The 21769-nt window shown below is 30.5% G+C and overlaps 3 protein-coding genes across 3 annotated transcripts; 1 reads left to right on the forward strand and 2 right to left on the reverse strand.

The window, feature by feature from the left end:
* Positions 1 to 825: 825 nt before the first annotated feature.
* Positions 826 to 1479, forward strand: LOC114186207 (protein DMP8-like). Its single transcript, XM_028074247.1, has one exon. It carries the CDS (start codon positions 826 to 828, stop codon positions 1453 to 1455), a length of 630 nt encoding a protein of 209 aa, XP_027930048.1. The 3' UTR covers positions 1456 to 1479.
* Positions 1480 to 2732: 1253 nt separating this feature from the next.
* LOC114183287 (protein NRT1/ PTR FAMILY 7.3-like) lies at positions 2733 to 6431 on the reverse strand. The gene is made up of 5 exons (XM_028070255.1): positions 6325 to 6431; positions 5023 to 5143; positions 4671 to 4888; positions 3893 to 4449; positions 2733 to 3750 (listed from the first exon to the last, which is right to left on the reverse strand). Exons 1-5 carry the CDS (start codon positions 6412 to 6414, stop codon positions 2880 to 2882), a joined length of 1857 nt encoding a protein of 618 aa, XP_027926056.1. The 5' UTR covers positions 6415 to 6431; the 3' UTR covers positions 2733 to 2879.
* Positions 6432 to 15023: 8592 nt separating this feature from the next.
* LOC114184262 (protein NRT1/ PTR FAMILY 7.3-like) lies at positions 15024 to 21108 on the reverse strand. The gene is made up of 5 exons (XM_028071552.1): positions 21006 to 21108; positions 19904 to 20030; positions 17343 to 17560; positions 16162 to 16715; positions 15024 to 16077 (listed from the first exon to the last, which is right to left on the reverse strand). The coding sequence occupies exons 1-5, from the start codon at positions 21030 to 21032 to the stop codon at positions 15207 to 15209; spliced, it is 1797 nt and encodes a 598-aa protein (XP_027927353.1). The 5' UTR covers positions 21033 to 21108; the 3' UTR covers positions 15024 to 15206.
* Positions 21109 to 21769: the final 661 nt, after the last annotated feature.

Raw genomic sequence — 21769 nt, forward strand, 5'->3', positions numbered from 1 at the left:
AACTATTCGATACAATACCTACATGGTTGCCTTGTGGTTCTTACACGTTGGTTTCAACACATTATTTTGAGCATTGGTATAGCACACAGTATTTTCTGGTTCTACGAAACCATCTTTACCATTTTGAAGGAGACCTTTGAGTCTTCACCAGTGGAACCAATAACTGCATAACATCAGTCATGAGAGGACGATATCTGCCTCGGTTACACACATTACAGCAATTGCAGCCACCTGGGCAACCTCTTTCATAGAGTATTGATCCTCTAACGAAGGATCCATAATCTTTACAACATTTTTTCTATCAGTGAAAAGAGGCAGAGCCTAAACACCAGCACATGCAAGTTTGTTACAAAAAGGTACTGCTGAACTGCAAGTGGCGAATAAATAGATTGATTAAATAACTATCACCAAGAACTTGAGCAGCTCCAAAACTACGACACCATAATTCTACACATATGATTTTGTGATTAAATGCCCTGTTAGTACATATCTACACAAACAAACATCGACAAACACAAAATTACCCTATTATCGATGCACTAAATCTAACACATCCCTTCAACACGGTTTAAAAGATAATAAACAGTCAAAACCGTCCCAAAAATTTAAAATGTCTAAATTTGAGAATTGCATGGCACAATATATAAAGCTCTAGCAAACAGAACCTAGGAAACAGAACACAGTTTAAAAGATCATAAACCGTCAAAACCGTCCCAAAATTTCAAACTGTTAAAACTGTGAGAATTGCATGGCACAATATATAATGCTCTACCTCCGAATCCATCATTTTGTTTTCATTGCATGTTTTGGTTCTATTTGGTAACAATGGATCAAGAAATGGGTGTCAAAGTGTACAATGCAACTACACCAGCAGAGGAAGGAGGAACAAACAAGAACCCGCAACAGAACAAGCGTCGTGCGATGATGGCAAAGGGTGTTCAGAAAACTCTATCCAAAACCTCTCTCCTCGGAAACTTCCTTCCGACGGGCACTCTCCTAACCTTCGAGATGGTGCTGCCTTCCATCTACAAGAACGGACAGTGCAGCCATGTGCAGACGCTCATGATCAACTTCCTCCTCTCTGTCTGCGCCCTCTCCTGCTTCTTCTTCCACTTCACCGACAGTTTCCACGGCCCTGACGGAACCCTATACTATGGCTTCGTCACCACGCGCGGCCTCTCCGTCTTCAAGCCTTCTCTCCCCGCCGTACCTGTGCCGAGCGACGACAAGTTCAAGATGGGCTTCACCGACTTCGTCCACGCCGTTATGTCCGTGATGATCTTCGTGGCCATTGCTGTTTCCGATCACAGGGTCACCAACTGTCTGTTCCCTGGGCACGAGAAGGACTTGGAGCAGGTTAGGGAGAGTTTTCCTCTCTTGGTGGGACTCCTTTGCAGTGGCTTGTTCCTCGTCTTTCCCATTTCCAGACATGGCATTGGTTGCATGTCTGCCTAGTTCCTTCTCTTCCTTTCTTTTAAAATATTGTCTGTTCTGTTTCATCAATAAATATTGGGATTCTAATGTACGATGTATGATTAAAAACGATCTCCTGACGCTGCAAATTATAAGGGTAATTGTCTAATGTTCATGGTTGTTGTTTCTTGAATTTTGTTTACCTTCCTCTTCTCGCGCTTTCAGTTTCAATGTCGCTGCCTTCTTGCTTCTTTGTTTCGTTTGAGTTCTCCTATTTTGGTTTCCGCTCTCTGATCGTCACCGTTTAGTAGGCTTTCGTTTTTTTATAGTTTGCCTTTTTCTTTCTCCTAGGATTTTACAATAGGGTTTGTACTTCATGGTTAGGATCAGCCCAAATTTTCATACTTAAACCTGGAGAAACCGTTCCTAAAAACTGATATTTGCTTTCGGTTGTAGTTAAGATTATAGTTTGTGAACAGAGTTCACTTTTTTTGCACATTGCGTAAAGATGTAATGTTTAAATGTCATTCTTTTATGCTAAAAAGTGCACTTACTTATATTTACGTGTCCTATTATATTATTAAATTTTGACAATTTTATTTTATAACATGAAATATTATTTTTTAAGTAATTTTGAAATATTAAAAATGAGAAAATAAAAAATGAAAAATTATTCAAAAGATGTCACTTAATCTTGTAAGAAAAAGTTGTCAAAATTTAATAGTTAAAAAATTATTTTCCTATTTATATATACAATTAAATATGTGCATGATACGTACTCAAATTCACCACTAATCGTATGCGGGCTCAATACTTGATGTACACACTCAAATTATTAAAATCTATAGAAGTGATAGATTATTAAATTCATCTCAAACATCAAATCATTATGAGAGTTTTATGTAAAGAAAAAGTAATGGAAGTATATGATCGTAAAAGTTAGAAAATTGAGTAACTAAGTTTGAGTGAAAAGGTTTCAGAGGGACAAAAATTGCACATCAATAAAGGGTCAAAAATATAATTAGGCCTGACTTTTACCCTGGAAAGCAATTGGTGGACCATGAATACTCCTACCGTATTTACTGATCAACAACTGGAACTCATATTTGAGCTTATTAAACTTTGCTGGATGATTGAAAAGTGTTGAACTGCTGCAGCTGGAACTGATGCTGGGTTATAGAAATTTCTTTGAAGTCTGAAGATTGTTGAAGCAGTTGCCATTTTGGTCGAAGACATGTATATAACTTTGTTTTATAGTTGAGATGGATGGAGTATATAGTTGGGGACTGAAAAATGTATGAGCTCAAAATGCACAGAGATCCAACAAAACAAATTAAATATATTTGCTAATAAATAATACAATTTTATTTATAATACAGAAACACATTCTTTGCTCCACTAGGCGAAACACAAAACTGAATTTCTCCAGTGTCACAGCAAAGAGTTGACAACACAAAAAAAATTGTCTACACTCCCAATTCAGGGTCTTCTCTGTTGATTTCATTCTGATTGATCCCTTGAAATTTGACATACTTATACCACTTAGCCATTGCTACATAGATTGCAAGATCAGCTGTGGTGAGTGCTGCTAAGAGGAAGTAAAACCTGTCCAAGTGTCCCTTGTTCAAGTTTCCTGGGATCCATCCTGGCATCTCATCTCTTGCTGAGATCTTCATCACAATTGCAACAAGCAAGCTACTAACATAGTTTCCCAATGATATTGAAGTCATACAAAGTGCACTGCCAAAGCTCTTCAATCCATCAGGTGTTTGTCCATTGAAAAACTCTAGCTGACCCACATACATGAAAACCTCTGATGCACCCACCAGCACATACTGTGGTACCTGCCAAAATATGGACAGTGAACTAGACCCTTCACACTCATTGCAATCTTCTATTGCATGCTTTAGCCTGAAGTGCTCCACCAACCCTGCTGAAACCATGGCCATGATTGCAAGGACTAGGCCAATTCCCATTCTTTGAAGCTCTGTGAGTCCTTTTGATTTCATTGTTCTTGCCACCAGAGGGTCCAGAACTCGCCTATATACGAAGATGAAAACTGCTACACTTAGAATGTCAAAGGTGGACATGCTTGCTGGAGGAATGTGGAAGCTTGAGATTCTAGTGTCCATGGCATCACCTTGCTCCACAAAAAGTGATGCCATTTGAGCAAAAACAACTGAGTACAGTATGGTGCATAACCAAATTGGGAGCAGTCTCAGTATGCATTTCACTTCTTCTACTTGTGTCACAGTGGATAGACTCCACGGACTGCATTTATTCTCCTCCATTTGTTTCAAGTTTTTTGATGTCATAAATGCTGCTTTATCCAAGAACCTGCAAAATCAATGTAAATTCCATCCCTGAGTTGCTGACACACATACAGATTGGACTATACCAGCACTGTGATTTTGTACTTTTGAACAGACTTTAACCAATAATAATAGAAAATATGTGAGAGAGAGGATGGAATATGTACCTAAATCCTTGGGTGTGAAGCATTTTTCTGCCTTCATTGTTTGGGATTTGTTGATCAGCCTGGTAGAGTTTATCATCTTGCAAGACCTTGACATTCCATTTTCTTGCAGCAGCCACAAAAACTTGGCAAAACCTAGGGAGAGGGTTTCCACTGGGTTTGAAGTATCTGTACCTTGGTGTGCCACAGAGAAACAGAGCCAAAGCCAAAGCAGCAGAGCCAGCTGATGCCCAGAATCCCAAAGTCCATAATCCATCATCCTCAAAGTAATTCAATATGGTGTTGGAGAAGAGTGAGCCAACGTTCAGAGCCAAATAAAAATAGCTAAAAAACACTATTTTTGAATGTTGCTCCCTGGGATCACCTTCATCGAATTGATCAGCCCCAAATGTAGCAATGTTAGGCTGGTATCCACCATTTCCAAGCGCTATTAGGTATATGGAAACATAGAATAAAACCGTTTGGTATGATGAGTGAGATCCACACGGTAACTCTTTATCTCCACAACCACTTGGCCTCAGTAGGAATATGTAAGATGACACCGATAGTGACACCAACCCCTGTTACGTACAACATGTCAACTCTCATAAACAATAACTCATACTCCAACTATAAACACAGTATTAGTCTTCAAATGCTTTTAAATTCATTATTATTATTTGTTTTCCAAATTTAGTCCATCTGGATCAACAACTAATTGATATTGAAAGTTTGTTTTTTGAGGGTCCCAATAACTCAATTTCTGTGATGATCAATTAGATGGTGATGGATAAGTACTTACAATGACAAATATGACCTGGAAGATGGCACAGGTGATGTACCTTCCCCAGTAAGAATCACTGAGGAAGGCTCCAAGAAGAGAGAAAATGTAAACTGTGCCAGTCCACTTGCTCACGTTGTTGGCTGCATCAGCATTGTCTTGACCCATCACTCTCGTCAAAAACAACACCAGATTCACTCCCACTCCAAAGAATGCCAACGTTGCAAGACCTTGATTCACTGTCACAGTAAACACATCACACAATCAATAAATATTATTTAATCACAATTTTTTTTTTTAAATATATATATATTTGCTCCTTATTTATATATATACTATTTTGTTTATTTTGTTGAAGTTGAGTGATATATACCTAAAATCAAAATTGCAGCAACCCAGTCGCCAGTTTTCTCTCGAACTGCTGGGTGACCATGGCGATCGATGGCTCCATCTGAAGTGTAGTCCTCCTTTTTAACCTTTTCTTCCACTGTGTTCTGAAATATTCAGTCATAAAAGGAAATAAAATATTGCAACATAGTTATCAATGTTTCATATCAAATTCTTATAACCAACTTTGCATGAGTTTACTTTCTGTATCGGTCTACAATTTTTATACTATCAATCATAAAAATTATTTTAAGTATGATCATTAAAATAATTAGTATAAAAACAATAACTTTCTTATGTATATGAATAACAATATAGGAAGTGCAATATTGTTGGAACATGTTTTTCTCATATTTTGCACAAGACATTTTGGCTGCATCTTTTGTGCATACTGAGATATGTTCATTAAAGTATAGGGGAGTAAATAATAAGGCTTTCCGTAAAACATAAGTGATGAAGTCATAAGCAATCCGTGATTGCGATATTGTTCGCAAAAATACATAAAATCAGTTCCACGTGTGAGGAAGTAAGGTTAAAAGATCAATCAATTGTTCAGGGGAAAATAAACTAAATAAATACTTCATATGAATCTTCACACGTGTGGGGTTCTAAATTTTAGGACAGATTATATATTTATATCTATCTATCTATCTCTTTTCTCTCTCTATATATATATTATACATATACTGTAATTTATGTAAATAAGAGTCGGCAAAGATCAGAGTCCACTGATAAATATTTGTTAGTTTTATAGATAAATTATATATTATAAAAAAATAGTGTTCTAATGAATGATGTAATAGAGAAAAATAAAAGGAGAAAAATCTTGCGTGAATTAATACATATAACTATATAGTATTAATATGATATATATTCCATATTTTTATCTCAATGCACTGTTCGTGTAGCTAAGTATCATAATTGAACTGCTCATAAATTTAAAGCAAAAATTCACATATGGCTGAATTTGCATGTTATGAGGATATTGAAGTTTCTATATAACCAACTCACACACACTCACAGTGAATAATCATATCGATCGAGATTCATGAAGGGATAAAATTTAGACACTGTTCTTTATATATATTTTGTATCTTTGTAATACGCAGAATAAAATATTCAGATTGTGATGAAAGAACAAAAGCAAAAACACTGAAACAATCCCATCTGAAACATTGTCGTTTTAGAGGAAGTTTCAGAGCTTTGATTCATGTGTATGCATCATCAAATGAAGTGAAGAAGAAGAAGAGGAAGCGATGAAATAAGAAGAAAAAGAAGAGGAACCAACCTTCTTAAGAAAATGGAAACAATCCATGAGTATAGGATTGATTAATGAGAATGTTGGAAGAGGAAGAGATGTGCATGTAGGTATGAGCATGAAGGTTTGAGCATGTATATATAGAAGTTGGGTGGAGATTTAAAGGTGAAATAGAAAGTGACAGAAAAATTAAAGACGGTGTGTTGCCGTTTCACAGGAAAATTTTGAAGAAGCGTGATACAGTTGGATACATATCACTTACTGATAACATATCACAATCAGCATGAACTCGTTAGAGTATCACGTTTTAGGTATACTCTAATTAGGCTAGCTGTCACTCATAATTACATTTTTTAAACATACGTGCCCAACCATTCAAATCTTCTTATATAGTATTCACCTTTATACTCGTATTTATCTTTTCATATATACTATCTATAAAATATTATCATCTTTAAATTTTTTTGTTTCCTTCTTTTCTGCAAAATCAACACACCATAAAGTTTCGTCTGTCACTTAACTTTAAACTTCGTCTCTATTGTATAAATTTTCAGATAAGAAGAATATCAGAGTTTCAAGGCATTGGAAAAGATTATAAGTAACTTGGATTATCCCGAACAAATATTACAAAATGGAGTTTAATCTTCAAAAGTGAGAACATAAAAACAGAAATAGACGATACAATAAAAAAAGAGAGGAGTGTTTGTGGATAAATTAAGAAATTTATACTTGATTTCCACCAACAAAATAATAAAAAAAAAATGATAGAAACGTAATTTTGTGAATATCTTTATTAGAATGGGGAAAATTTAATAAACTTCAACATTCATTGTGAACAAGAATATACTCTCCCATTAATTGTCTCAAGTTACACAGAATTTAAGAGTTCAATAAAGTTACATTAATGCGGTAATTGGTTTTCAAATATTAAATAGCAATTTTCTAAACTTATAATAACAAGCGTTAGTCTAGTTACTTGTATGGTTTGTAGATTATCTTTAGACTTTGGTAGCTTGATTAAGAATAAAGAAAAATATTTAAATGCAAAGAAGTTAGAAAAATAATACTTATTGGCGAAAGTAGAAATGATACTTGAAATAGTTTGGAACTTGGTTTTAGTAAATGTGTTGTTAAAAGAAAATATCAGGAGTTGTTGAAAATTGAAATTTGTTGTCCAAGATTCTTACGCGAGAAACGGGATGAAAATGTGTTTCTCCCTTTTCCATTATCGCTTTGATATATTAATTAATATATTTGAACTCGTTAGAAAATGCTTTACTTTTTCAGCGACTTTGTTCAACGTTCACAAGATGATACATACGAATTAGTTTCTTTTTGTACTATTGAATAGATTTACGAAGCATCTATTTTTTCAAGAACGTATTTTGAAAAGGACTTGTGATTTTTTTTTAAACAAAAATCAATCTTTCTTATTGTGTTTTCGTTGTATTAACTTATTACTGCATTTACATTTGAAGAATTGGTGCACTATGGTAAAATATACATAGTTAAGAAATGTACTTTAAATTATATTTTTAATCGATATAAAAATTTCTAATACATTTTTTTTACGTCGAGACATATACATTTTAAACGTGAAACTAGACATTAATAAGGAATTTGATAACATCTTAATACCTAGTGATTTGATAGTGACCAAGTAACGAACAACATGATAGTTTCATCAAATCTCACAATAACAAGTGGCACAATAGATCCAGCAAACAACAAATCTCGATAAGATAAATTCTAACCCATAATTCTGATATTAAATTAGGAAGTGAACTTTAAATTGAACTCAATCTCACAAAAATCAGTTTGTAAAATGTATTTACATTCATTTATATATTTTAAATTTGTCTTATCTTTAATCAACGTTCGATTTTCATCCAATAAATTCTCGATGCAAAAGCCAGTGAAAAAGTAGATGTATACAATGCACTGACTGTAGAATCAGAGCTGATAGAAAATTTGGAAGATTGGATTTTTAAGGGTGGCAGCAGCCCTCAGCCTGTATTTTCCAAAATTGTGTCCAATTGGTCATACTAGCTTAAAGCTAAATTTATTAAAAGTAATATATATGTATATAATTAATTAGCCAAAAAAATATGATTGAGTGTCACATTGATTTTGAGTTTAGGATTCTTCGTCTAAAATTAATATCATTTGACAAAAGTGGTTTGGTTATTTATGTGTGTATAAAACAACTTCCTAAGTTCTATCTCCAAAAAATGGCCCTAATTATAGGAAGGAAATATGGTTGAAGTTACGTAGGAATTAATAAGGAGGTTATGAATTAATGTGTTTTATAATTAAAAAAAACAATTTAATTGGCAGTAATGGACAAAAGAGATAAAAGCAGTGTTGGAATTGTTGATGTGCACAAGTTGTGTGGAAGGTAAGCAATTGTTGGGGTGCAGCTAGTGATGAATGTCGATTTTCGGAGCACACCATTGCATGACTATCACCAACCTATTCCACTAAAAACACTATGAGCTGGATTGCAGTTATATCTTAAACTTGCTTAAGATATTGTTAAAACGCGTATATCTAATTGCTTTTGTTTTACAAATTAAAGTCTCATGTTCAGAAATTAAATGTTTTTTTTGTCAAATTGTTTTCCTTTTAATTGTCTCCATATTTTCCTTTTCACTTTTAGTTTTCTTTATTTTTTATTTTTTAATTTGCAGTGTCATCATGAAAACAACTGGATTAAAACTTGATAAAATGTTTGGTTAATTAATTTTGTGTTAAAATTGGGTTTTAGCAAATGCATGGGATGTGAAACTTACGCGCCCTATTCAATTGGCGTACGTCTTGTATTACTTTATTGTGTAATTTGGTTATCAAAAGCGAAACGCGTTCCTTTATATACCATAAAATGTTGAAATGAATCATTAAATATCAGCGATAACTTAGGCTGCTTATCATTTTGTGGACACTCATATAAACTTTAGCAAACTTTTCAACCACGGCGGCTCGAGTTATTTTAGGTTTTAACAATTAACAAACACATCGCCACGTAAAGCGAATGTCTTTATTCGCTGTAAACATATGTAATTATTTTATTAGTTTATGAAAAACTGAAATTAAAATTCATATTAATATTTTAACAGTAATGTTCCTTTTGTAAAATGATGCTTCATTAAATATAACGTATAGGATTTATTTAATTTTAGACTTAATGTCGATGCAAAAAGTAGCAGATAAAACCCTATTCTCTCTAATAGATTAAATGATTCGAAATTATTCCAATTTAGCAGAGTTTGTTTAACTTGTCTTACTACACTCAAACATGACTGTCTATATTTTTAGTATAGTAATGAAATCAGAACTTATAATGTCATGTAATATCCAAATCATTAAACCTAATTTGAAATTAGTAGGCACTATGCCTGTAATCCCGTATAAAAGAATCATATTTTGAAGTTGAAGAAGAATGCTGTCTGTTTTTAAATTAAAATATATTGCATATACAAATTAATAATCTGGTAAGAGTAAATATATATGTATATATATATACATATCTAAAAAAGCAAAAGAATATAGTTTAAAGATGTAAAAATGATAACATTTAAGCAAATAAAATAAAAAAAATGTGGTAAGCCCAAACCAAGCTGGAGTACGATGAATATGATTTGTTTGGTAGCCTTAGGCAGGCCCTCCTTTAAAGAAGATTTTGTAGGTTTCGCTTTCTTCCATCACTAGGACCAATTTTGCCAGTGTGATCCAGTTTGAATCACTTGTCTGATTTCAGAAATGGTATTAAAAAAATTTCTAATTTTTCTTTTATTTTTTCTATATTGAAATTATATACATTTTCAATACAAATAATTTTATAACTGTACCGCCACACATATTCTTTGTCCAATGCGGAATAATTTAGTTTTTTTTTTCATAAGATTTTATGCCAATTATTTTATGTCCTTGGGTTTGACATCAAAGATACGTGTTGTCATAATACGAGAGTGTTGCACGTAGAACATGGACCATAATATTCATATAAAATTTATATTATAATTAAAAAAAAGAATTTTATTGATGGAAAATTGGTGAGATATAAACTACAGTTGTCCGTGGGCACTAGAGCATTGTTGGATACACATCCCCTTTCTTGCACTCGCATTTGGATGTGGTGCCCAATTTTCTTTCTTCTAATGTCTTTATCATTCAACTCCTATTCTACCATTTTGGACACACCCTCCACTCTCTCTCGTCTCGTGTCTTTTTCACGCTTTCTCTGTCATCGCCAAAAAAATGCCTCCAACCAATGCAATCATTCAAATATAATAAATACTATATAAAACTCATTTTAATGAGTATATTACTTTTAAAGTTTTTCCAATATAAATAAGTAAATATGTTTAATCTAGTCATAATGATAATAACATTAAACATGCGTGTATACTGATTCATTATTTTATGTTGATGAAAAAACCCCTTTAAGAGGCCATGGATGCAAGTGAGACGAGATGATAGATTTATGGAGTTAACAAAGTTGAAAAAATAGAAGTACAATTTCACCGAAATAGAATGGTGTCATTGCAATTTACTCTAAATATTAATATGTTGGGTAAATATAATTAGTAATTATTTATTCTTATAATATCATATTATTTATTAAATTTAATTTTCCCCTCTAGATAAATATACGTAGGTATTACACATGAACTTGGATAAAAGGTATGAAAAATAAAAGAAACAGGTATATATGTGAGTCAAGTTTGGTGGCAGTCACAACACAAGCTCGCGTGTGGATATGACATGACATGACATGTTATTTTATAGTGATGGCAAAAATTATATACTTTCGTTTTGCAACTAGATTTTTTAGAAAATCTTAACTATCATATAATATGATCATTCGGTTGTGTAGTACATTTTTCTTTAATTTAATTGATTTTGATTTTTCTCATACAAGTGATTTTTTTTTATGATTATGCAAACAATTATTCTAAATCATTGACTCTGATAGTACTGTTGGATTATGTTTCATATGTTATAGTTATTGAGAAATTGTTGTTCTATACTGGTCTTTCACATATAAGATATTTAACACTACTTTTACCTCCAAAATTATAAGACAATGATTTTATGAGACTTTATTTTTATACAGTGTTTAACTTTATTTATTATATTCAATGTGGAACTTTGACTTTATTCTTATACAATATTTAACTTTATCCATTATATTTAATGTAGAACTTTGACTCACAGTTAAACTATTTCCGACAAGGAATGGACAAAGATTTTTCTTAAAAGTCATGAAATTTCTACATTTTTATCTTATTTGGATCAACCTGACCTATATACTTTTAAGTGAATGAAATACGCAATAACCAACTGATTATGTTACTACGTAACCCTTCTATCAGTATTAGACACAACCCTTAAATATAATATGATAATTAGATGAATTAATATAAAGATATAATAATTTTCATTTTACATTTAATAAAACTATATTTTGGCAACTCAGTTTTGAAACTCCCTTACGTACATCTCTTATATTATAGAAAATAATTATTTGGATTGGGAGAAAAACAATGAAATGTGACTATATAGAAGATTTGTAGTAGGTGTAAATTAAGTAATCAAATGATTTTCTTTTTGTAATGATTATATGTTTGAGAGATCGATTATCATGTTTTTCTTATGTTTTATATCTTTTCAATGTACATGCACCGGTGTATTTCATTAAAGCCGAAAACTTTGTAATAAAATTATTACTAATCTTCATCAAGTAAGCCATTACGTACATGATTCAATTTCTGATGTTTTTATTCTTTCTAATTTTTTTCTTTCATCAAAGTATGTATTAATATATAGATAAAGGAGAAAGGGGTGTCAAATTTACAGAGTTGAATATCCATATTTTCATCGAGAGTGTGTTAATACATATATATCCAAAAATTTTTTATACCTAGTTTTCTAAATGTAAAATTGTTCTGGGAATTATTTGAAAATATTTTTCACCTTTGTTTCAAGTACTATCTTTACCAAGGTGAAACTGATCAACCTTTTAGGAATACAAAAATTCACTATCATAGTAGTTGTTGTGCTTGCTAATGGTTTTTTTTCTTTTTGGCAATCATTGTGTTCTTTGAGATTTTTTTCATATGATATACATGTTTCAGTTTAAGAGAAAAGTCAATGATATGATTTGAAAGGACAAAAAAGTATCGAAAATTGATCGCCACTTTAATAGAAAGAAAGTCATGTTCAAAAAATATCTACTAGCTTTGTCTACTTTAGCAACCAACTCATTGATACGTATACTAAATCCCAAATTCATATTTTTAACAAGTTTGTTACATGTTTTCTAACTTGATAAAAAGTGTTATAGATTGTTGTTTTTGTTATAATAAAAATACTCATTTGTATATACAACATAAAATTTATTACATTTTTTTTCTTCCTTTTCTCAAAGAGAACACTTATCATCTTTATTTTGCAACTATTCTCTTTATCATTTAATAATGACACTGAAATTTCATCGTACATTTTACCTCATGTATTTATCATTACACATTATTAAGGTAATAGTTTTTCAAAAGTTTGTGGAATAAAAAAAATGAAAAACAAAAAGGTTGACAAAACATTAAATTAAAAACTATTTCACATTTGAAAATTAAGTCTGTTGAAACATGAAAGAACAAGATTAAAATGATTTTAAAATTTCATACACATTAAAATAAAGTTGTATATGTAAAGTCAATAGTCATAATACAAAGATTTTTTAAAATTAGTAATTAGCTTTTAAAAAAATAATATAGATTTGATTAAATAAATAAAAATATATTATAAAATTCGTCAAGAATACTTAAAATTCATTAAAAATATTTAAAATTCATTGATAAATAAAAATTATCAAGAATTTACCGACCGATGACAAAAAAATTGCCAATAAATATTGTAATTTATTTCATCTTCTTCCTCTCTCTTCTTCATGATCCTTTTATATATTTTTTTCATTTTATTTCAATTTTTTTAATTATTTCTTGTATTTTTTCTAACACATGCATAATTAATTTATAAACATATCTCATCATATTGGGTGAAAAATTTAGTGTGTAATTTACCGACGAATTTACATACGTTTTGTTATTCATTAATCAAAATTTATTTTACCGATAAATATTTACTAATGGACTATAAAAAATCAATTACCGATAGATTTATCGACGAATTTTATCACCAATCAAAGAGGGAAATGTAGTGTAATTTTTTTGATAAAATTTACTGATGAAAACAATTCTTTGCTGATAATAATAAATCTAGATTATTGACAGATTTTATTGAAAAAATTTACCAACAAATATTTTCCATTAATAATTCAAATTTTAATTTACCTATCTATGAATCTTATTGATAGATTATTTCTGTTGGTAAATTTTATTTTAACAAAAGATTTACATCCGTCAATAATTAAAGAATTTTGTGTAATATAAATTAAAACTAAAGAAAAAAAACAATGTCCTCTTGGTGATACTGATTACCATGACCTAAAACTCATCGTATAATTTCTAAGCATACTAACCATATAAAAGTAATAATATAGAATTAGTTAAGTAAATAAAAATAAATTTATTTAAAACGAAAAAATAGAAAAACAATTCAAAGTAGTGTTCACTTGGTGATACTAATTAATTACCATAACCTAAAACCTACACTTATGATTCCTAATCATAAGCTAGCCATAACAACTTGGCATATATAGAAGGATTAAACTCCCAATACTTGGGATGTACAAGTATGAAGTAAAAAAAAAAAAATTATTTCTATTTCACAGGTAAAGTTGGGATAAATTTTTGTAATATAAGGAGTGACACAATCATCGATAATCTAATTTTTGGAAGATGCGTGATAGAGTTGGACACTTGTAATTAATAACATCACATGACACAATCATCGATAATCTAATTACATGGAACACAGTTGGCAACAAATCATGTTTTACGTGCATCTCTTGTTACAAAAGCCCTCCATGAAAATGACATCTTTGAAATCAGCATGCCCAGGTAAACTTTATATATAAATTTCGTGATTATACAGTAACTAAACCATGAAAAGGATAGTCATTTTACTTTTTAATTTCATCAAAATATTTTTTATAGTTACATTATTAATACAAAATATTTTTCAACTTATATAAAATTAAATACGGTTAAAAGAACTGGAAGATAAATAAATAATGTTTTTAAACAGAGATAAATAATATTTTAAAGAAAAATAAATTGCTAGGTTTCAATTTTGTCAACTCATCATTCTCCTCCAACTTTCTTTATCTCTGTGTCACTATTTTTTGTTTCTTTGTTTTTACGTCAAAGTTTCAACTTGGCTTTAAGGAGACAGGGGACACGAAGTCAGTGTCATGATCCTTAACTTTAAAAAAGAGAGTTCAATTGGTCAAAGTCCTTTTCACTACCTCCAAATTTGTTAGGTTGGTTTCTTTGAAGTCCAAATTGGCTTCAATGTGATCGTGAATCGTGAAAGCCACTTACCACAATATTTATTTCGCCTACATCACATAACTTTTTTTTTACTTTTTGGTGCCACTCACATAACCTTTATTGCCAGTCAAAGGAGAAGGGTTTCCCACCATTAATTGCAATGTTAAAAACTGTTAAAACCTAGAAATAAAATAAGCAGAAGAAGCTGCTATCTTTTCCCTTTATCATTTTGTTGATATCTGACTCAACTCATCGTAGTAAGAACTTTCAACCAGATCTTTCAATCTTGATAAGTTTTAATATATGTTTTAATATAAAATAGGTGTAGAATATATATAATTGTACATGAAATACACCATCGAATAGAATCATCGCAAGCTTCAATAAGAGAAATGTACATAGATTTCTCCATTATTGCAACAAGACCATACTTAAATTATCATCTAATAAAATACATGTCTACACTATAACCTCACGATTTTCCTTCTTGATGTCTTGTAATTCCTGGTTTCCTTCAAATTTGACATATTTATACCACTTGGCCAATGCAATGTAAACAACAAGATCAACAGCTGTTAGTGCTGCTAAGAGAAAGAAGAACCTGTCCAAATGTCCTAGGTTTAGGTTCCCAGGTATCCATCCAGGTATGTCATTTTTGGTGGAGATTTTCATGACAATGGCAACAAGCAAACTACTTACGTAGTTTCCTAGTGATATTGATGTCATGCACAGTGCACTGCCAAAGCTTTTCAATCCTTCTGGTGCCTGTCCGTTGAAGAACTCCAACTGAGGCACGTACATGAAAACCTCTGATGCTCCTGTGAGTACATACTGTGGCACTTGCCAAAACACCGACAGTGAACTTGACCCATCGCATTTAACACAATCTTTTATTGCATACTTCAGCCTGAATTTCTCCACCAACCCTGCTGAAACCATGGCCATGATTGCAAGGACCAGACCAATCCCCATCCTCTGAAGCTCTGTGAGTTTCGATTTCATTGTCTTCGCCACAAAAGGGTCAAGAGCGTGCCTGTAAATGAAGATGAAAAAGGCCACTCCTAATATGTCGAAGCTGGACATGCTCGCCGGAGGAATGTTGAAACCTGGAATTCCAGTGTCCATAGCATCTCCTTGCACCACAAATAGTGATGCCATTTGAGCAAAAACAACCGAGTACATTATGGTGCATAGCCAAATCGGGAGTAGTCTCAGTACGCATTTCACTTCTTCTACTTGTGTCACAGTGGATAGACGCCATGGACTGCGTTTGTTCTCTTCTATCTGCTCCAAATCTTTTGATGTCACAAATGCTGCTTTATCTAAGAACCTGACAAAAATCAGTATAAAAATTCATCACTACATTCTTCAAAAACAAATATATCTATAGGTTTTGTAATGATGATGTACAGACCTAAATCCTTGTGTGTGGAGCAATTTTCTCCTTCCATTGGGTGAGGATTCTTCAACCTCATAAAGTTTATCTTGAGCTGATACCTTGACCTTCCATTTTTTTGCTGCAGCAACAAAAACCTGGGCAACCCTAGGTAGAGGGTTTCCAACAGGTTTAAAGTATCTGTACCTTCGTGTGCCACAAAGGAACAAAATCAATGCAATAGCAGCAGAAGCAGCTGATGCCCAGAATCCCAAAGTCCACTGTCCCTTATCCTCAAAATAATCTAATACGGTGTTTGAGAAGAGGGAGCCAAGGTTCAAGGCCAAATAGAAGTAGCTAAAGAATGCTACTTTTGAAAGCTGTTCCTTAGGATCTCCTTCATCGAATTGGTCAGCCCCAAATGTGGCTATGTTAGGCTGATATCCTCCGTTTCCCAAGGCAACTAGGTATATGGAAACATAGAAGAAAGCCGTTTGATATGATGAGTGTGATCCACACAGTAATTCTTTGTCACCACAACCACTCGGCTTCAGTAGGAAGATGTGAGATGACAATGATAATAAAACCAAACCCTGTCATATCAAAATCATTAATTTTGATTAGGTAGTCTAAGTAAATAATTTTGATAAAAAAATTTAGATTAAGTAGTGACAGATAACTATCCATATCTACTCCTTCAAAAGTTAAAAGTGTGAGAAGCTAGCTAAATGAACAACATAAAAGATGTTTAGTTTCCAAAACCCGAACCGGATTTTACTAATTTAGACAAGCAGTTCTTTCGTATAGACCAAAATAAACTTGCTTAATCAAATTGATGTTAAATTGTTATGTATTGTTGTTTACTTAAAAAGTCATTAGGATTCGGTCAGCGGATACGAATGGGTGAGAGTAGTGTATGGAAATTAAGATGAAAGTTAGTACTACAGAAAGTTTGGTTTTGGGTTGTATGAGACGTCCCAAACCACGATTTGGTGTAAGAGATTATCTTTTTTGACTTTTGCTTAAGCTATGATGAGTCCCAAAATAAAAACCAAACAAACTGGTTAACCCTAATAACTAGGTTAGGACAGCATTAATGGACAAATTCATGGTTTTGAGGAAGAATTCATTTTTGCTGAGGTTAGATAGTTAGAAAATATTTTGGTTTATGTGTGTGTGTTTGGTTTTGCTTGATTGGGAATGTACTAAAGACAACTTACGATGACAAATATGAGTTGGAAGATGGCGCAGGTAATGTACCTTCCCCAGTAAGAGTCACTGAGGAAGGCTCCAAGAAGAGAGAAAATGTAAACTGTGCCAGTCCACTTGCTCACGTTGTTGGCTGCATCAGCATTGTCTTGACCCATCACTCTCGTCAAAAACAACACCAGATTCACTCCCACTCCAAAGAATGCCAGCGTTGCAAGACCTTGATTCACTGTAACAGTAAAACACATTACACAATCAATAAATATTATTTAATCACATTTTTTTTAAATATATATCTGCTTTAGTTGCATTATCAATATTATTATGAAAATTATCCAGTTATCATGTGTTAATAACTTGGCAAAAGCATGGAATTCTCCCGAGTTCTTACACCATTTTATGCAATAATCTTTTCTGTAAGTGTCTTTTCATTAGATTATTTCTTACAAGTATTTTTTTCTTTTCTTTTTCTTTGTTAAGTGAATGACTATGAAGCCAATCTTTCCTATGAAGTTGTTCAAATAAAATCTAAAAAGTTAGAATAACACCTAGTTTTATAATTATTTTGCATGGCTGTATAAGTGTATAGGTGATATCTTTAAATTTATAATATAATATTTTTTAAATACTATTATATACTTATAAATAATTTGAATATTTGCTGCACTTTCAAAATACACCCATTAACATTAATTTATTAGTTTTAAAATATATTAAACAAATTTGTAAAGTACCAGCATCAGTATATTTTTAATGTTCAACTAAAGATAATAAAAAAAAATCAAGAAAGAATTTAGACTCTAAAATAGTGGGGCTAAAGGAAAGAGGAAGTGAGAGTAGTAAACTACAATGAGAGAAAAAAAATTATAGAAGTAAATAGATTCTAGAAAATTAAGAGAAACATAATTAGTAAAATTATATTACATCAACTATAATTAATAAGTTTAGGAAAAAAAGAAATCTATTATTTTATTTATTTTTAATAATTATTTTTATTTAATATTGTTTTTAATTTAATTGTTATTTATTAATCTTATAATTTAGGTTGTTGTTATTTTAGTTATTTGTTAATCTATGCGAATTTCTATCCTTATTTTATTTATTAATCATATAATTACTTTGGTATTTATTAATCTTACTATTTATTTATTTGATTATTTTATAACTATATTTTTTGAATAAGATGTCTTTTACATTTTATGATTTGATCGAAATTTTTCAAACTTGTCTTATTTAATTATTTTATATTATTTAATTAATGTTTTTATATATTTATTATTTTGACAAATAAAAATAATTTTAAATTTTGAAAAAATAATAAGATTATTGATAAAAAAAAAGATTTGAACTATCGTGGTTAGAAGTTCAACCTTAAAAATTTAAATCAGTAAATAATATTGAAGATAAAATAATTTATTTTTCTTTTTGTTAATACGATAAAATTCATTTAGTCATTATAAAATTAATTTTAATGTTTTTAATCTAAATTAAAATAAAATATATAGATGAAATTTAAAAACTAATAAAATATATATATATATATATATTAATTTAAATAGATAGAAATGCAATAAACTTTACAAATTCATTATGTTCATTTTTTTGTCATAAAAGTCTGATCATACAATAAACTATCACTTAAGGTTACATTTTTAAGTTTGCTTTTTGTCCAAATATGTAGATTAATAATTTTGTGATTTTATTTAAAAAAATTATGTAAAATTATTTGACTTTATATTTTATATTTATTATATATATATATATATATATATTAATTTAAATGGATAGGAATTTACTAAAGTATACAAATTCATTGTGTGCATTTTTTTTATGTCATAAAAGTTTGATTATACAATAAACTTTCAAGCTTACATTTATTTAAGTTTGCATCTTGTCCAAATCTGCAGATCAATAATTTTGTGACTTTATTTAAAAAAAAATTATGTAAAATTATTTAACTTTATATTTTATATTTTGTTACATTTTGTTATATATATATATATATATATATATATATTGTATAAATAGATAGAGAAAAAAAATATGAATAAAATAAAATAATAAGTTTCTTTTGTAACATATCTCTTATATCAATCATATATCTTATATCTCTCCTAACTTTACCATTTCTACAAATTTACAAATTTTTAACACTCAAATATTTTATATTGTATTTATATAACTCCTAATATTTTATATTGTAACATGACTCTTAAAATTTCATAAATCCGTATCAAATTCTCAAAATTAAAATAAAGACTTAAATGAATGTTCACTATACTAATAACGTCCATAGAGGTAATTTTTTTCTATCACCCATTATCCACATCAACATTTAAATTAATATATTTTTCGCCAACGATATAATTATGTTAGGAGTAAGATAATGAAAATGATACGGAAATATGTATAAATACACATACATACGCATGCATATATATATATATATATATATATATATATATATATATATATATATATATATATATATATAAAAGAAGATGATAACATTATATTATTCTAGAAAAAGGTTGAAATGAATAAATGAATATGTATGAGTTTAGTTAAGTACCTAAAATCAAAATTCCAGTAACCCAAGTACCAGTTCTTTTTCGAACTGCAGGATGACCACGGCTATCAATAGCTCCATCTGACGTGCAAACGTCGTCGTCTCTGCTCATCTTTCCCTTCATTTTCTCCTAAATAGTATCATCAAATAATATTAGATCTTACTTTGACCGGAATCATAATCATAGCTACCACATATACTTTTCTCTTCTTTTAACTCTCATCTATAACTTGTACTATTTACTAAATAAATTACTTCAAGGTCGTTATTTAAAAACTTATTTAATTAAAAAACCAGGTTAGACAATAAAATTTGTCTTCAATATGGTAGCTAACTACTTACGTATACAATTCATATATAGTTTTTGTTATGATATTTCAAAAACTATATATTTTTTAGTTATTATTTTAAATTGACCCATTAACCTACATAAAAATTAGCCCTTTTCATTACATTTTTTGTGCATAAGCGAATAATATGTCTATAAAATAATTCTATGAATAAATTTAACTTTAAGATAAATTAATTTTTAGGAATTTCACATTTTCAAACGGAAAAAATATTCAGTTACTATATGTTGGTATTAAATTAGGCGTTTAGCTAACTTCCTTTATTTGGCAAGTTTTTAATTTTAATTTAAAAAAGATGAATTATGAAAAGCATTAATGGTAGAGTAGGTATTGTTGTTTAAGGGAATTAATCTTTTATCACGGAAGGACTGAAAAAATTGGAGTTGTTTGGCATTTATTAATGACAAGTCACTGTTTGAATCCGTAGGAATAAGGAAAAGAGAAGAAAATTGAAAAGGCAGGGAAAGATAGAACAAATCGTGCATGCATGATTAATATCTGTATAATTGTGTTACAAACGCAAAAGAACAATATCTGAGCAAATCAAATGCATGCACTCGAGGTCTTCGATGATCCATTTGATGTTTCACATGTTGTTGTTACACGTGCTGCTACATGTTTCACAATATTCATGCATGCATTAGGTGAAATGAGGATCATTTCAACTACTCGGATAAAAAAAAAAGGTTGACAAAAGGAACGAGAATCACGAAATGATAAAGTTTTGAAAAAAGTGAACATAAACTGGAACTTACCTTTTTATTAAAATAGAAAGAAGCCATTGTTGTGGTTAGAGTTGGACGTTAGGGATATGGAAGAGATATATAGATGAGAAGTTGAAGAATATTGAAGATGTATATATAGCAATTTAAGCTTAGGATGTGTATACGACAAACAAATAAAGAGAAGTTAGGGATGGAAAATGCAAAAAGCTTGGTACAATGTTTTTCTTTTTAGAAGAAGGTGATATAGTTTATCTTTTAGGTATACCTTAGGCATGGTGTCAGTCGTAATTACTGCATAGTTGAAATAATTGTGCCCAACTTGATTCTCTTAAATTATATATAAGGAAAATATAAAAAAATGGAACCGTAGTTTCTAAGTTTTTGTACTAAAAAAAATGATTTTAAACAATTTTTAGTTTCAGAATTATAGTCCTTGTTATTAATTGGAATGTGGTAGCCACTTAACTTATTATGAACTATGAACCTAACTTAATTAAGATAGCTGATAAATTGAATCGCTCGGTCTAGTTTAAGTTAAAAGAAGTAGGGTGAAAATTGGGATAGGGACAAACTGCTTCTAGAATTTGAACATTATTATTTAATGCAATTTTGTATAAACATTGTACAATCAATGTTTTAAGATGATATCGGCCACAAACGTTTGTCACGTGTCGGCCCGTTATAATTCGCATTACATTAGAAAAATAATTAAGTGATAAAATACTAATCAAATATTCGGTAGACTTTATTGCATAGCATCATGGTACGATTATTTTACAATTTACTCCACCATT

This window comes from Vigna unguiculata, chromosome 5 (assembly GCF_004118075.2).
Source record: "Vigna unguiculata cultivar IT97K-499-35 chromosome 5, ASM411807v1, whole genome shotgun sequence".
In the NCBI taxonomy this organism is placed as follows: domain Eukaryota; kingdom Viridiplantae; phylum Streptophyta; class Magnoliopsida; order Fabales; family Fabaceae; genus Vigna; species Vigna unguiculata.

Excerpts from the sequence above, each read along its gene's own strand:
- LOC114186207 (XM_028074247.1), top strand. The coding sequence starts at position 826 with ATGGATCAAGAAATGGGTGTCAAAGTGTACAATGCAACTACACCAGCA.
- LOC114183287 (XM_028070255.1), bottom strand. The coding sequence starts at position 6,414 with ATGCTCATACCTACATGCACATCTCTTCCTCTTCCAACATTCTCATTA. Across the intron at positions 5,144-6,324 it reads GTTTCCATTTTCTTAAGAAG|AACACAGTGGAAGAAAAGGT; the intron begins GTTGGTTCCTCT and ends TGAATATTTCAG. Across the intron at positions 4,450-4,670 it reads TCCAGGTCATATTTGTCATT|GGGTTGGTGTCACTATCGGT; the intron begins GTAAGTACTTAT and ends TGTACGTAACAG.
- LOC114184262 (XM_028071552.1), bottom strand. The coding sequence starts at position 21,032 with ATGGCTTCTTTCTATTTTAATAAAAAG. Across the intron at positions 16,716-17,342 it reads TCCAACTCATATTTGTCATC|GGTTTGGTTTTATTATCATT; the intron begins GTAAGTTGTCTT and ends TTGATATGACAG. Across the intron at positions 16,078-16,161 it reads CTCCACACACAAGGATTTAG|GTTCTTAGATAAAGCAGCAT; the intron begins GTCTGTACATCA and ends GATTTTTGTCAG.